Source organism: Biomphalaria glabrata, chromosome 6 (assembly GCF_947242115.1).
Source record: "Biomphalaria glabrata chromosome 6, xgBioGlab47.1, whole genome shotgun sequence".
In the NCBI taxonomy this organism is placed as follows: Eukaryota; Metazoa; Mollusca; class Gastropoda; family Planorbidae; genus Biomphalaria; species Biomphalaria glabrata.
The window spans coordinates 12,401,499-12,416,771 of NC_074716.1; the positions used below are offsets into that span (position 1 = coordinate 12,401,499).

Consider the following 15,273-nt stretch of genomic DNA (forward strand, 5'->3'; position numbering starts at 1 on the left):
TGCTTTATATAGGCTTTGTTTCGACATTTTTACCGTGTTCCGCAATTGGGACTTCTTAAAAAATCCTGTTCTGTAATTGTGACTGACTATATCTCAGTCGATTTGAATGTAAAATTTAAATATGTGTTGAAAAACTAAGCAATGCGTCTATTTTTTATCGGAAAATGGATGGGCAATGCCTAGATACTTTTAGCTTTTCCATAGGTCTAACCATTAGGCCTACGGAGCAAAAAATTTAAAACTAAAAGTAGCAGCAAACTGTTCCGCTATAGTGACTACGATATATAGGTGTCCGAATAGCATAAATTACTCTCAAGTTGTAAGAAGTTTATGTGAGTGCGTTCCCTTTAAAATGTAACAAAGTTTGACCCAGACGTGATAGTCTACTCAAGTCTCAAGTCTACTGTGATACTGCCGATACGTATAGATATATATTATTATTATCTAGATCTAGACTTTTGTAGAGCCCACTCGCTGTTGAGTCTGGGTCTACACAGTAGACTGAGTACAGCCATGCAGTAGCCAGCTGTGATTAGATCAAAGGTCTATCTTTTTCGTTTCTATATATTTTTATTTATATATATTTATAATTAGATCTATATAGATTATTATTATAGATTATAATAGAAAATAGATCTATAATCTATATACTATATAATATATATAGATCTGATCTAGAACTCTAATAGTAATAGTTATTATAGTAGTAATAGAGTCTCTATTACTATATAGTATATAGACTATACTACTATAGTCTATAGTCTATATAGACTAGTATAGTTTATAGTATCACTATGCTAACAATACTATTATTATACAATATTATACATGATAATAATAAATATCTAGACTAGACTAGATTTATTAGAATTAGATCAGTATTAGTTTAGATCTAGACTCTAGAAAAAGTCTAGATCTACTTATTTATATAAATGCTAGTTATACTAGTTATAGTGACATTATAAGTCATCTTATCTTATATAATACAGACGTTACTTCAAAAAAGATGATTATGTCCTACGGCTACGCCATGCATTTACTGATTTAGTCATGCATATTAACCAATGATTTAATTTCTGCCAAGTCACATGTTTTCCTGGCTAGCTCAGGCAACTCTAATAGCACTAGGGAAGAAGTCATTATACTCAGAGATTTAGATCTCTTTGATCTATAATCTATAGATATAGACGTAGGGTTACTATGGTATAGACAGACTACTTGTAAATTATTTTAATATTAGATCTATTATCTAGATCTAGTAGAATTTCAATGAATGTCTTTCACTCACAAAGCTTTGTATTTCTGTATTCACGCTACCTATGCCCCCCAGGCAAAAAAAAAAATTTACATCCACACCCCTTAAGCCATTTCAGTGAAGGGATCTGGGTTGATGTTAAGCTCTCCCATTGTGTTTGGGTTGATACTGAAGCATGCGAGACAGTTGAGGCAGTAGTGAGTAGAGCATTAGGGTTAGATTAATAATGGGCTTGATTGTGATAAGAACTACTGTCTCTACGTGTTCTGAGGGCGTATCTTGTTCACCCAAAAGAAGACATCAACAAATGCAATTTGACCCAATCTGACTTATAAAGATGAGTACGCTCTAGAATAATGGCGTTGGCTAAGCTATATTGAAATGACTTGTTCTTCAAAAGAACATTTTGAATTAATCTTATTGCAGACACCTCTAATGAAATTACTAAATTAGTATGAAAGGTCCTGCTTAGAAGATGTTAATTAAATTAATTATTATTTTTTTTAGTTTTTTTTACTTTATTGATATTGAGTATGGTATTTTAACTACTATGTAAATACATCAGATTTTGATTTTCTTTTTGCTATTGAAAAAAAAAAATTCTCTTGTGATCTCTTTGTTAGCATTCTATAATTATAACCTCACAGTTTGAGAATTGTCAAAAATGTGAGCAACTGCTGTAACTCATCTGTAACAACCACTAAACAAGACTTAGAAAATATATATAATTTTCATTTCAATATATTTAATCTTCAAGCAAACTCCCATACTGCTATCCAAATCATTATACCCTGCCCATTTCAATAACTTTTTATCTAGTAGTAGGTAGTAATAACACTTTCTGCTCATAGAAAATCAAATAAACAGATAACTGTCTTTGAATAGATAAAAGGAAAAGAAATGGCTGGTAAAGAACTCATACTGTCCCAGAATGCCATGCTCACACTTATACACAATTATAAGGAAATAAAAACTGCATTTAAAAAATGGCAGTTTGTCTGATTGCAATTTAAAGCCCCAAAAAAAAGTCTGATTAGTGAATTGGAATAAAGATTTGGTAAAGAAGCTGCTACTGTGGTCTAAAAGACATTTAGAAAAATATTTGTAAGATAATAATAATAATAATAATCTTTATTATCCGTAAGGAAATTTGTCTTACAATTTGTGCATTACACCAAAAAAAAACATTATAACTATAAGAAACCAAAGTGTACATTCACACCAGACTCACTCCTAGTAAGCTGAAGTGATCTTGGAGCATAGACTTTTAAAATACATGCAATACTATAACATTGACTATATCGTTAAATCCCATTCAAAGATCCTTCAGGCCAGCAAGCCTGATCTTTACACCTAACCACAGAGTCATGTTGAATTCAAGAAAAAAAAAACCAGCAGACTGCAACTTGTCTCAGACCATGATGAGTGGAACAGAAGAGGGGAAGATGATTTGTGCACATCAGTGTAAAAAAAAAATCATATTTTTAAAATTATTCTCCTAGCTGATTTTTTAAACTTACAAAGTAGAAATTTTAGAAAATAAATTTTGTTTTAATTAATGAGGAAAAAAGTCATGTTATGAAAATGCAGTAATTAAGTAAATTATTTACTACCCATTCCATGCAATAACATTTGATAAATTACTTCTTTATTCTAAGAATCAATGGTCCCCAGTTTAACATGTCTTTTTAATATTTGCTAACTGAATAAGAAAGGTCTACAGAAGTACAACTAGTATCACTCATGTAACAAAATTGACCTACTCATTTTATACAAATCCCATTCCTTATTGTAACTTATAGCCCTTATACATGCTTGTTTATCTTACCTATTTTAACAAGCAACGTCTGGCTATAGTAGTTATCTAGAATCTATATTCTAAGTCAAATGGTGAAATTATTTTATGATTTCCTAAAGCAAAAAAAAAAAACTTTTTTAAAATGATTTTTTTCTGATAAACCTGTTTGTTTATTTATGAATTTTACTTATTCCAACAAGCAACATCTGGTTATAATAGTTATCTATATTCCATGCCAAATGGTGAAATTATTTTATGATTTCTAAAAACAACCAGACCTTTTTTAAAATGACTGTTTTCTGATATTTCAGATTATTCTGCTTCCAAACCAAGAATAGGCACATTTGCTACTGATTCAATGGCACTATTCTTAAGGCCTTTACATATTTGTAAAAATGCTGTTAAAAACATATCTCATTATCTGCCCATTTGTCATAGACGGGACATTCTTACAGGCAGCTGTATAGATAGTAAGGATATTCTGTTTTTTAGCTTCATTGGCTTAAATAAGGAATAAAATAATTTTACGGAAAAAATGTTTATGCTTATCTACTCTTACATATATATATTAAAAACAAAGATGCATATTTTCTACAGTAATTATTTAAAGAATTACAGTACATATGAAGGGCAAATAGTGATAGAATTCTTATTTACTAAACTGAGGGTTTGCAATGTGGTTGAAACTAATTTTAACTACTAAGCTGATGTCAGTTTTTTGTTGGAGAAAGTAATAATGTAATAGTAATAGTGTTCATATTGCTAGCTTCATGATTTCTTAACTTAGTTTGAAAAGAACTCTTACTTTGTTACTTTACCACTAAAGTTTTCTAAGATAAAATAAACCTTTTCTCTTCAGAAAACAAATGTCTCCTGATTAGCCTCAGCTAGTAATTATTAGTTATTATGGCCCTAAACCCATTAGAATATCTTTACTGTTGGTTTTTTATTATTATTATTAACCAGTTTCTCATGGATTAGATGAAGAACAATTGCAGATACAAAAAGTGGCTTTAGACTTTGCAAAAAATGAATTAGCACCAAATATGCAAAAGTGGGATGAAGAGGTAATGTTTCTGTCATGTATGAAAGCTGTTAAGGGGTAATATTATCTTCTAGCAAGCAATAGATTTTCAGCAAAGCTTAAAATAGTGCATACGATTCTATGGCTAGTAAATAAACACTTTCAGATTTTTGTTGATTCTAAAACTTCAAGATTATATACATTTAGATAAATGGCTATAAAATGGCCAGACAAAAAATGTGCAGGCAGTTAGTTGTACATTTACATTAATTAATCAAGTTTTCACTTTTATTTAATTCAGTTTTTTTATATTGTCATTTTGAAAGATTTTAGCATGCCTGTTTAGTCTTCAATTTAAAGTATAATTACATTTATTTTATATTGGAATTGTGTTTCTGCTTTCTATTAAAACTGATCTGCAACACCCAACGTTGTCAGTCATAACAGTTTATCCTGAGTTGAATCTCTTCTTTTGAAAAGAATAGTTATCTCTTTGTTCATTTACTTTTCCTCCCCTAAGAGATTGTTTTTATGGTATTGTGCTACTTCCCACTAAACCTAGTCTGCAGAAAATTTGAAACCTATAACCCAAGCCAACCTGCACTAAAAAGAATTCAGACTTCTGATGAGAATACTGTTATTTTCATTCAGTCAGCTGAGAATGTCCTATCTGAACAACTTTAATATTTTTAATATAAATTAGTTATTCTGATTGCTAAGAGAAATCTATAACTTCTTGTACTTAGATCTAGATTATTCCAGAAATGTTGATGTCTCATAGTTTCCATTTTTATGTTGCCAAAAAAAAAAATTCAAATCTAGAGACAAAAATTGTGCTTTCAATCATTTAATTAAAATTAAAATTTTTCAATTTACTTTTTAAAAAATTTTTTTAGCCTTGTCAAAATTCTCGATCTCTTTTGTGTATAGGAAACTTTCCCAGTGGAAGCTTTGAGGAAAGCTGCAGCCTTGGGTTTTGGAGCAGTCTACTGCAAGGAGAAATTTGGTGGCACTGGTCTTAGCAGACTTGATGCATCAGTGATTTGTGAAGCGTTGGCCACAGGGTGCTGCAGCACCACAGCCTACATAAGTATACACAAGTAATTGTCCATCTTGCAAATTAATTTTTTCTTAAGCATAAAATGAAAATATTTGAATAAGAATGGTAAGACCTTATAGATAAAATACATTTTTGACATTTTTTTTTATTATTGACAGTATGTGTGCTTGGATGATAGATGAATTTGGCAATGATGACATTAGACAGAAGTGGATTCCACATTTAGCTACAATGGAAAAAATGGCTTCATACTGTCTCACAGAACCAGGTAGAAAAAAAATTAAATATTGGCAAAACTCTTAATCCTAGCCAAAATAAAATTATTGTTTTAGATAGTTTTTAAGTTGTCAAGCAAAGTAAATGCAATGTCTTTAATTAATAGCATTTTAAATGAAAGTGTTTATTAGAAATCTTTTTTAAAAAATTCTTTTTATGCATATTCCCACTACTATAAAACCTGATCATGATTGAAGAGCTCAGAGTTTATACCTAGAAGTAGATTCTACCTGGTGGACCACAAGTAAAACTTAACATGTAGTTCCTTGCTATAGAAATTTAGTAACACAGGGCAATGCTGATTATCTGATACCAAGCACAAAAGCTATTGTCCTAGTACTACAGAAACTGCTGAAAATATTGTGATAGTGTGTGACTTTTAGATGTTAACTTATTACAACAGAAAGTTGGGGAATGGAAAAACAATTGAAATATAATGAAGCATTCTGTGTTTGATATACTAATTAGACTCATTGATATTGCTTCAATAAGACATTAAAATCAATAGCTCATTTATCAGACCCTATGTCCTTATCTCTTACTGAAGAGATTAACAGAGAATGTGGCATACATGAAGTATTAGTTTAAGATTTAAATAATCTGAAGGCAGACAGTCTTCTAGTTAACAGCTAATATAGTGAAAGGACAAAATGAGAGGAAAGAGCAGTCACTTTTTACTCTCCTTTTTTTCTCATGTATATAGGCCTTGGTTATTGTAGAAAATCTTCTGACATCCAAAATGTCTTTGTTTCTGTAAAACATTTTCAATAAGCTCAACATTTTTATTCTTTACGTTTATATTAATACGCTTCAGTTTTATTATAATATAGCTTCTATTTTAAGAATAATGTTTTTGTAAAAGTTAGTATTATATTACAGACTCATTTATTTTGGACATTGCACAGATAATGGCAAAAATCAATTTGTCATAAAAAAGTAAATAGATTCAGAATAAATAATGCTCAGACCTTCATCCTATTGCTAGGTGCTGGAAGTGATGCTGCATCATTAACAACGTCTGCTAAAAAAAGTGGCTCTGACTTTGTGATCAATGGAGCGAAGGTAAGGCTCTCAAGTGACAGGAAGTAGGAAATTGAAGTTACTTTTGAGGGGCCAAATATTTAAAAAGTCATTTTTATTTAGCAGATCAATATAATCTGAAGTAAAGAAATTTGTTGAAAAGTACTGTAACAAGGTGAAGTCACTGCTGCTTCTGAAAGTCAAAAAGAAATTATGGGGTTCTGAATCTTCACTTATTTTTAATTAACATCTGTTACATGTATAAATTATCTTTCATGAGCCAGTTAGGCCTAGCTGTGAATGCTGTTTATGGTGAAAACTTGAACTAGATATCTAGAATAATGTGTTTCCTTCTGCATTAGCTAAAAATGGCTTGGAAACTTCTTGTGATGTCATAATGTACATCTAGAATAGTAGGGGAATACTGGGCTGAGAAAACTGTTTAAGGTGCTGTGAAGATAGAATTGGGGTTCATTTTTAATTCATATGATCAGTTTGGATTAGTAAATCTAATGTATAAGTTTGGCTTAGTAAATCTAATGCATATGAATTGAATAGTTATTATTCAAAGATATAGCTATACTCTGTGAATTTATTTTGTTAAAGTGTTAGAATTTTAACTTGTGGATTATATTTTTGCTTCATTGATTAAGAAGTTGTATTGTCTTTTATTTTTAAATTAACCTTTCAAACTAATGCATAATTTTTTAGGCCTACAATTAAAAATTAGTAATAACAAATTATAACCAGTCATGTGTTTAGAAGACACAAATTAGTACAAAAACAATATGCTTGTGAGGTACAGTGCAAGATTTCATATTTTGTTTCTTTCTCCAGGCATTTATCAGTGGCGCAGGCAAGTCAGATGTCTATGTTGTTATGTGCAGGACAGGAGGAGGGGGAGCCAAAGGTATATCCTGCATACTAGTAGAAAAAGGAACACCTGGACTATCATTTGGGAAAAAGGAGAAAAAAGTGAGATATTTGACAAGATTATTGCATAATTGAAGACTGAGTAACAAGTTAAAGTAATGACTGTTAGAAAATGAATTGCAAGCTATAAGTTTTTTGTGTTCTTAGGTTTTCAATTCTTGAAATGTCTGACTGAAAAGCTATCACAAATGTTCAGAATTAAGGATATTCTTTCTGGTGTATTTGTAGATCTTTGTGATGTCTTTCAAGGATTTTTTGACACATCTAAATGTATACAAATAAGTAGAACAAATTTCCATGTTTGATGTATCAACAGTTTTTCATAGAGAAAACATTGGCCATGAGTACAAATGATTTGTAAAGCTGCAGAATTTACTGGTAGAGATGTAATTAGCATTAAGAACAGTAAATGAAATGTTCTCTTATGACACTCAAAACTAAGAGTAAAATAGATCTCCTCACTCTAAGATCAGAAACAACTTTTTATGAACTGTCTTTTATTCACAACTATAATAGATGATTCTAAGTACATATACACTCAACAATGCAGCTTGATTAATTGTGACCTGTAAAATTGTGTTGATCCTTAAATACCCTCTGCATATGATATCAAATCTTGATACATTTTAAGCTATAATTTGTTTAATTAAGCACACCAAAATTATCTCAAGTTTAGTTATTGTAAAAAGTGATCAAAATCAAAGAGGAAATATATAAAGCTTAAATTTAGTCTACTTTCTAATCAATTTTTGCGCACACTTTAAAAAATAGTTTTAGATTTAGAACATGTAAAGAATAAATGAGCATTATCTGTTCTTTCCATTAACACCTAGGTAGGTTGGAATACTCATCCAGCCTGCATTGTGTCTTTTGATGACTGCCATGTGCCTCAGAGTAACTTGATTGGTGAGGAGGGTCAGGGATTTACTATTGCCATGAAAGGTTTGAATGGAGGACGCCTGAATGTTGGTAAGAATATAACTATTATTTTTTTAAGAATGATCTTTTGTGTTTTATTTTTATTTATGCTAACAAATATATATGTCTGAATTTTATGTTTTTTCATTTTTTTTATGTTTTCTCTTTTGGTTTGTAAAATGAAAGTTATATTGATATGCTTACTATAGCTATACAATGCTGTGAGCATTTTTCAACATGTTTGACTCTGTTCCTTTCTTGCAGCTTCCAGTTCACTTGGTGCAGCCCACGCCTCAATAGAAAAAGCAAGAGATCATTTAAAAGTCAGGAAACAGTTTGGAAAAACATTAGAGAACTTTCAGGTTTGCATAAATATTGTTGTAATAAATTTTAAACTTTTATTTTTTTTGAAAGGAAAATAATTTTTTTGATAATGAAGAAATTTAAATAAAATTTCAAGAAAACAGAAGTAAGTACATAGGACATAACTATCATTTAAACAAGGATTATTAGTTTTAAATCAACATCATTCTCGTACAAAAAATGTTTTAAAAAATAATTTTTCTACAGTATTTGCAATTTCGGCTTGCAGAAATGGCAACTCAGCTGCTAGCTTCACGTCTCATTGTTAGGAATGCTGCTAGAGCTTTGGATAATAGTGATCCATCATCAGTAGCTTTGTGTTCTATGGCAAAACTTTTTGCCACTGAAGAATGTTTTAAAGTAAGTTTGTTTTCTTCTACTGTAGTGAGAATAAATTGTAGGACAGTCAAACCTATCTGCTACCTAGTTATACTAGAAAGTAATTTACAACTCAACTGTGATACATAGATCTTTATATATGCTTCGCCTCTTTTGCTTCCAAAACTTACTTATGTTTCTACAGAGAATTGGAATAATGTAAAGGTCACATTTGATTACATCACATCCTAATAAGTATTTATCACAAACTGCAACAACACATGATCATGTAATATAAACATATATCCCATTCTTCCCTTTGAAGTTATTATCATTGATATCAGCATGGAACCTTAACAATTTGACTCCTTCTGGTTGTCTTGACTGGTATCATTAAACCTTTCTTAATTTTAGCTCTACGGCTGTTAGGTTTAGTAGTTCTAACAATTGTTTGTTCAGTATCTTCATAAACTCATCAAGCGGTGACAACATAGGTCGCACTGCAATACTCTTTTGAAATTTCTTCTGTAAACAATACAGGAAAAGTAAAGTTCCCCTTTCAGACCTTGTGGTCTATAGGGCAGATGATGTAAAGGTCATCTGATTCTGTGGCCTACCGTTAATGAGGGTGTCATGTGGCCAGCACAATGACCATCCGCCTTTACTTTTCCCCAACTAATGTCAGGTACCCATTTGAGCAGGATGGACTCAGAGGCGCCCGAAGATCCCGAAATTAAAAATCCCAGGGTTTGAACCCCGGTTTGGAAGTCAAAGCGCTTTACCGCTCAGCCACTGCACCACCTAACTATGCAGGACATAAAACAAAATGGCTACCTGGTCTTGTAATATGTGCTTTCATTACGCTGGTTCTGTGTTCAAGCAATGCCTGCTGCCATCTTGCACAAAGTTTGGGCTAGGATGTAATCATTTTCAGTTCTGAAAGCACATCCAAAAATCAGCATTAAAACAAACAAAACAAGACACACGTTTCTACTTTGTAACAGTGTTCTATTCAGCATCTTGTATCAGTGAGTTGTGTACATGAGAAGATCTAGTTTAGTTTTGCAGAGCCTGTATGTAGCTCACAATGTTCACTTTGTGTGTGTACTTTTGATTCAATAGTTTCATGTCTTGCAGATCTGCAATGATGCTTTACAAATGTTTGGAGGTTATGGATACTTAAAAGATTACCCTGTCCAGCAGTACATGAGGGACACTAGGGTACACTGTATTCTTGAAGGTAGTTTTTATTATAATCATACATAATGTGCTTTATAATGAAAGGTTGTTACTATATTAAAGAGGTTATGTGGTATTAACTGAATTGTAACTAAACAAAATGGCAAAGATGAGCTTGGTTTTATTTTCTCCATACATGATAGCTATGTTGTACCACAGTTCACTTGAAGAGCTTGCTAATGATAAGTATTTGTTATGGCATAAGTCAACTCAAATGGCACATGCACCAATCTTGGCCTTACTTTTGTCTGTGCTTTGTCTTCACTAATACTACCTCTATCTCAAAGCATTCCAGGTTTTATTGCTTCATATTTTGTGAAGCTATTCTTATTAACCCCTCCCCCCTAAATACTGGATCAATAGCATGTCATACGAATTTATTGCAAACTTGTATTTTTGTGTATGTATAATTTTCATGGTTTTTATACATTCTTTTGTTCTGCAGGCACCAATGAAATAATGAGATTGCTTGTAAGTCGAGACCTTCTGACTGATAGATGATTTAAAAGAAAGCAGACATAGTTGTAAGAATAAAGAAGTTAAGTACTCAGAGATAGTCCCCATGTAAATTTGTGTTAAAATACTGGTAATTACTGTTTAAAAAAAATGTAACAGAATAACTGTCATGAATGTAGTTGTATATTTATAATTATTTTTTCTCAACTTGACATGATTGAAGAATACAATACTGTTAACAATGAGCGGCAATTCATGTACATTATTACATTACTTCATTTTTGTTTTATAGGTCCTGGGTTTTAGGTTAACATTAAAGAAACTTTTTTCACTGGGCAGCTATGCTCAGAATAAACTGATAGTCAATATGTTGTTTACCAGTGTTCAGTGATGGCCTGCTGGTCATTATCTACTCAAAGTAGCTTCATGGTCTCATAGAGTCTCATTGCATCTTCTGACACAGTCTTGTTTCAGGTAGAAAATGTCTTCTTTTTTTTTTTACTGTATGCCTAGAGATTTTTCTCTGTCCTTCAGTTTAAAGTTGTCCATCAAGTAAATCCTCTTTAAAAAAAAAACATGACATTAAAAAATCATGCCATTTTTTTCTATGTTCTTTATATCCAATTTGTATTAATATGTAAGTGGCAGATTTATTTTTGCCCAACTGACCTAATTTTATGATACCGGTTCAGTTATTGTATACACTTATGTAATAAAATACTCTATTGACATTGTCATATGATATTGTGTTGTATTCATTTTCACCTTGTATATATGGAATTGTTTGTTGAATGAAAGTGAAACCAGAAAAATAATAGTAAGTACCCCTTTCAGACATTGTGATCTATAGGGAAAATAATTAAAAGTTCATCCATTTTTATGAACTATGGTTAACAAGGGTGTCATGTGACTAGCACAACCAATCACCTTCACTTTCCCCAACTAATGTCAGATACCCTTTAGAGTTGGGTGCACTCCATAGTGTCCTAAAAATCCTAAAATTTAAAAGCCCACTTTTTCACTGAGAACCTGAGGGCCATCAGTTTGGAAGCCAGGGACTTAACCACTTGCCATCTCACCTCTGACTTAATGTAATAAATTGTTATTTATTTACTTGAAACTGATTTTTAAAAATTATATTCATCTCGTTTCTGCCTGTGGTATCTTCTGGCGGATAGGCCAGCAACTAGCTTCCTCCAGCCATCTTGGTTCTGGGCGAGTCTCTCCAACTGTCCCCACGTCTTGCTCATCTGCTTCCAAATTGCGGCAACATGTATTCCTTAGCCTTCCCCTCTTTGTCTTTCCTTGTGGGTTCCAGACTTGCTTTGTTATGTTGGAATGTGACGGATGTGACCTATCAATCTACAGCGTCTCTGAAGGATATCTTCTTCAATGGGCTGCTTCTTTAGGACAGTGCCAAATCCAGCTTAGAAAGGAGGGTTGGGCGTAGGGTTAGCTACAGAAACACCAAGCTTATCAAGAATAAACTGACATTTGTAACTGTCTGTTGCTTTCATTTACGAGCACTTAATATTGCATATTTGGTGAAAGGAAAACAATGAAAAAAGTCTCAGGCTAATAATGTTTTTCTCGCCTGTATTGAAATATTTTTTTAAACTGCTATCATCTACTATTATAAGAACATTTGGAATCAGCTAATTAAAATTATAAATGCAATTTCAAAAGTATGAATAAATGTATCAATTTTTTTTTTCTTTTATGAAATCCCTTCCTCCTACAAGAACTGCTACATCTGGCGACTGTATCATATATATATATCAAATAAATATACAGGATGTGTATAACTAACCAAATGTCTAATTTATGATACTTTAAAGAATGAAAAAAAAGGGTGGGGATGTTAAAAGTTTGTGTGTATCTGAATTGGTAGAAAAAAATAATTGTTGCATTGGAAGAAAAGGTTGGTCACTCCTGTACTAGATAGTACAACTGAAGATGACTTTTGCTATTTTTCAGGACTATATATTGCTTTGATAATCTATTAATGATTTAGAAAGGCTTGATCTAATCAGCAACTTGAGAAAAATTGTTTTTTAAATCAATGAGTTCCACTTGTATATTACTAGGCATCTTCAGCATGTTTCATTCAATAAGTGACAATGTACTCTGTCATTGGCTTGATCTTTAACCCATTCACTTGTTCTTTTAAATGTGGACATTGACTAAAATCCTTGTTTTCTGAGAGATAAACAGTTTTTACTTCTTTTTGAATCATCTGATTTCTAAACTTGGAAACTATTCAACCTTGACCTGCTATTAGGTCATTGAGATTTCTGGTAACATCAACCATCCATCCCAGTGACACAACAGCCCATGGAGGGCCCAGGCCTGCTCCAGAACATCTTTACATTCTGATCTATCCTGGGTTTTACATCTCCATGCTTGCACTCTTAGCTGTTGGAGATCTGCCTCTACATCAAGTCACCGTAGTCATGGTCTGACTTTGGGACGCCTGCCTTTTGGTTTTTGCGATGGCTGGTAACATCACCTAAAAATTTATAAATTGATCCCATGGAATTGTTCTTTCCTCTAGAAGCTCATCTTTCTTAACTAGAAAATCTTGTACAATATACTTGGTTTTTTTTTTTTTTTTGGTTAATTTGTCCTCTGAAAGCCTATACATCTCACAATGAAGGATTCCACACATAAACTTTTGGTGTATAATGCAATATTTCAGAAGAGGATGGCCTAAAAACCTCCAAACAAGATTACAGTTCTTGCAATTACACGAGTCATGGATGGTGTTCCATTAGCATGGAAAGTTTTATTGATTTTCTTGACAAAGCTAAACTTTCTCACATGTCAGACCCTCTGTTTTTTTTTTCCATGGAGTGACTGAAATCCAATAACCATTCCTCTTATTAAAAGCCTCACTAATGTGAGCAGATTCGTCCAAGGTTAATGAAAAGAAAGAAAAGGAAGCGTCTTCAGTTGTTCATCATGAGAAAGTTTTTCAATGTATCTTGTCATTGTCTTGAGAAAACTTGTTTATTTACCTTTCAATACTTTCATCACCAATACAAACTTGGTTTAACAATTTCTTCCCCGACATGCTTTTTTATCAACTCGCTCTGTCTGTCTGGTAAAAAGTTTGTACACATTATTTTTCCCACACCCTATATGGGAGGGATCAAGCTGAAATTTAGCACAATTATTTCTTTCACCTGACAATGCAAAATTTAAAAAAAAAAATAACCAATCAGTTAACTAGTGGAAATAAATTATTTTGTTAGGTATCTCAAACAAGGGAAAGAATTTGTACTGAAAGGGTGGAATAAGTGAATTAGTCCCCTTTATAGGTCGTCTTAAATCTTAGTGAACACAACATGAAAAATAGACTATAGAAACAATAGATACCGGTAGCTATACAATCTTCCATGTTCATAGGCTCTCCACTAGCAGAGTGGTTACCTGTTGGCTTGAGAAACCTGAGAAGACTTGAGCCATGAGTTCAAATTCAGGTTGTTCCCTTCCTTTTATTTTTATAAATGCTTTTTGATTGTTAGTCTGATCCAAACTGATACAACTATGCTTAATATAAGTTTTGTTGTTTTTTTTAAGTATTTTTTATTTTCTTGTTCTATTTTTCTGGTATATTGTGTGTCACTTGACGCATGCACCATAGTTTGGCCATTCCTGATCTAGAATTTTAAAAATTTGTTTGGCAAGCAGTTTTTCACTTAAGAACAGAAGATACTGAAATAATTACAAAATCGTAAATGAGTTGTACTAATTTCCTTTTTAAATACATTAGTATAGCGCATTCTATGACATGATTAGTGCCCTTTGGTTCAATCTTTTTCGTAAACCTGTGAGAGAGTGGATATCTGAGTTGGGTTTCCATGCTGCACTCAGCAGACAGAGTTGGTAGCCAAAGTTCTTTATGTCACTCAGCCATATAGCCCTTTAAAATCCAGCCAAAAAAAACAACACACTTTCAGATCTTGCGTTCTAGATTAAGTAGAGATCTTTTTCTATGGTCAACGTTTAAAGGGGGTGTCATGTGGCCAGCACAATGACTGGGCTCATTTTCTTTCCCCAACTTAAGTCAGATACTTATTAAAGTTGGGTGGAAATTCAAAAGCCCAGTTTTTCAATGATATTGAAGCTAAGCCTCCAAGTTCACAAGCCAAGCGCTTTAACATTCAGCTACTATGCCCTTAAAATCCTATTCACCTACTTAATAACTAGATCATGGGAAACAAGATCCCTATCAGCAACTCACTGTTATCTTAATTTCAGCTCATAGCTTGTGTTTTTGTTGTACGAATAATGTACATCTTATAATAAGACTTAATTCTTTAACAAAAGTTTCATAAAAACCATTTAAGACAATCAATGGTAGCAAAGTCTTGACACTTTGTTATAAGAATTCAACCGTCTTCTAAACAAGCTTGCAAAAATTGTATCCTTACTCAATATTATTGAATTTAGAAAAGATTTTCTCTAATTCAATATGGTTTCATTCTCTGGACTGGGAAGTAGCAAATATGTTTTAAAGAGCAGACATTAACCCTTAAAGTGCTGAGCTGTTTAACAATGAGTGCATACGAAATGGAATTACAATTCTGGCGTTTAGAGGCTAAACTACC

At 32.3% G+C, this 15,273-nt stretch overlaps 1 protein-coding gene across 3 annotated transcripts; it reads left to right on the top strand.

The window, feature by feature from the left end:
• Positions 1-347: 347 nt before the first annotated feature.
• On the top strand, positions 348-11,397 carry LOC106076724 (isobutyryl-CoA dehydrogenase, mitochondrial-like). Of its 3 annotated transcripts, none has more exons than XM_013237544.2 (12): positions 348-543; positions 3,365-3,523; positions 4,020-4,120; positions 5,008-5,177; positions 5,296-5,405; positions 6,399-6,475; positions 7,271-7,408; positions 8,200-8,335; positions 8,549-8,646; positions 8,855-9,007; positions 10,103-10,205; positions 10,650-11,397. In XM_013237544.2, exons 2-12 carry the CDS (start codon positions 3,412-3,414, stop codon positions 10,703-10,705), a joined length of 1,254 nt encoding a protein of 417 aa, XP_013092998.2. In that variant the 5' UTR covers positions 348-543; positions 3,365-3,411; the 3' UTR covers positions 10,706-11,397. The 3 variants fall into 3 exon arrangements, with proteins under 3 accessions (XP_013092998.2, XP_013092999.2, XP_055888401.1); XM_013237545.2 differs by having other exon boundaries at positions 348-528; XM_056032426.1 differs by lacking the exon at positions 348-543 and adding an exon at positions 2,569-2,719.
• The last annotated feature ends 3,876 nt before the right edge of the window (positions 11,398-15,273 follow it).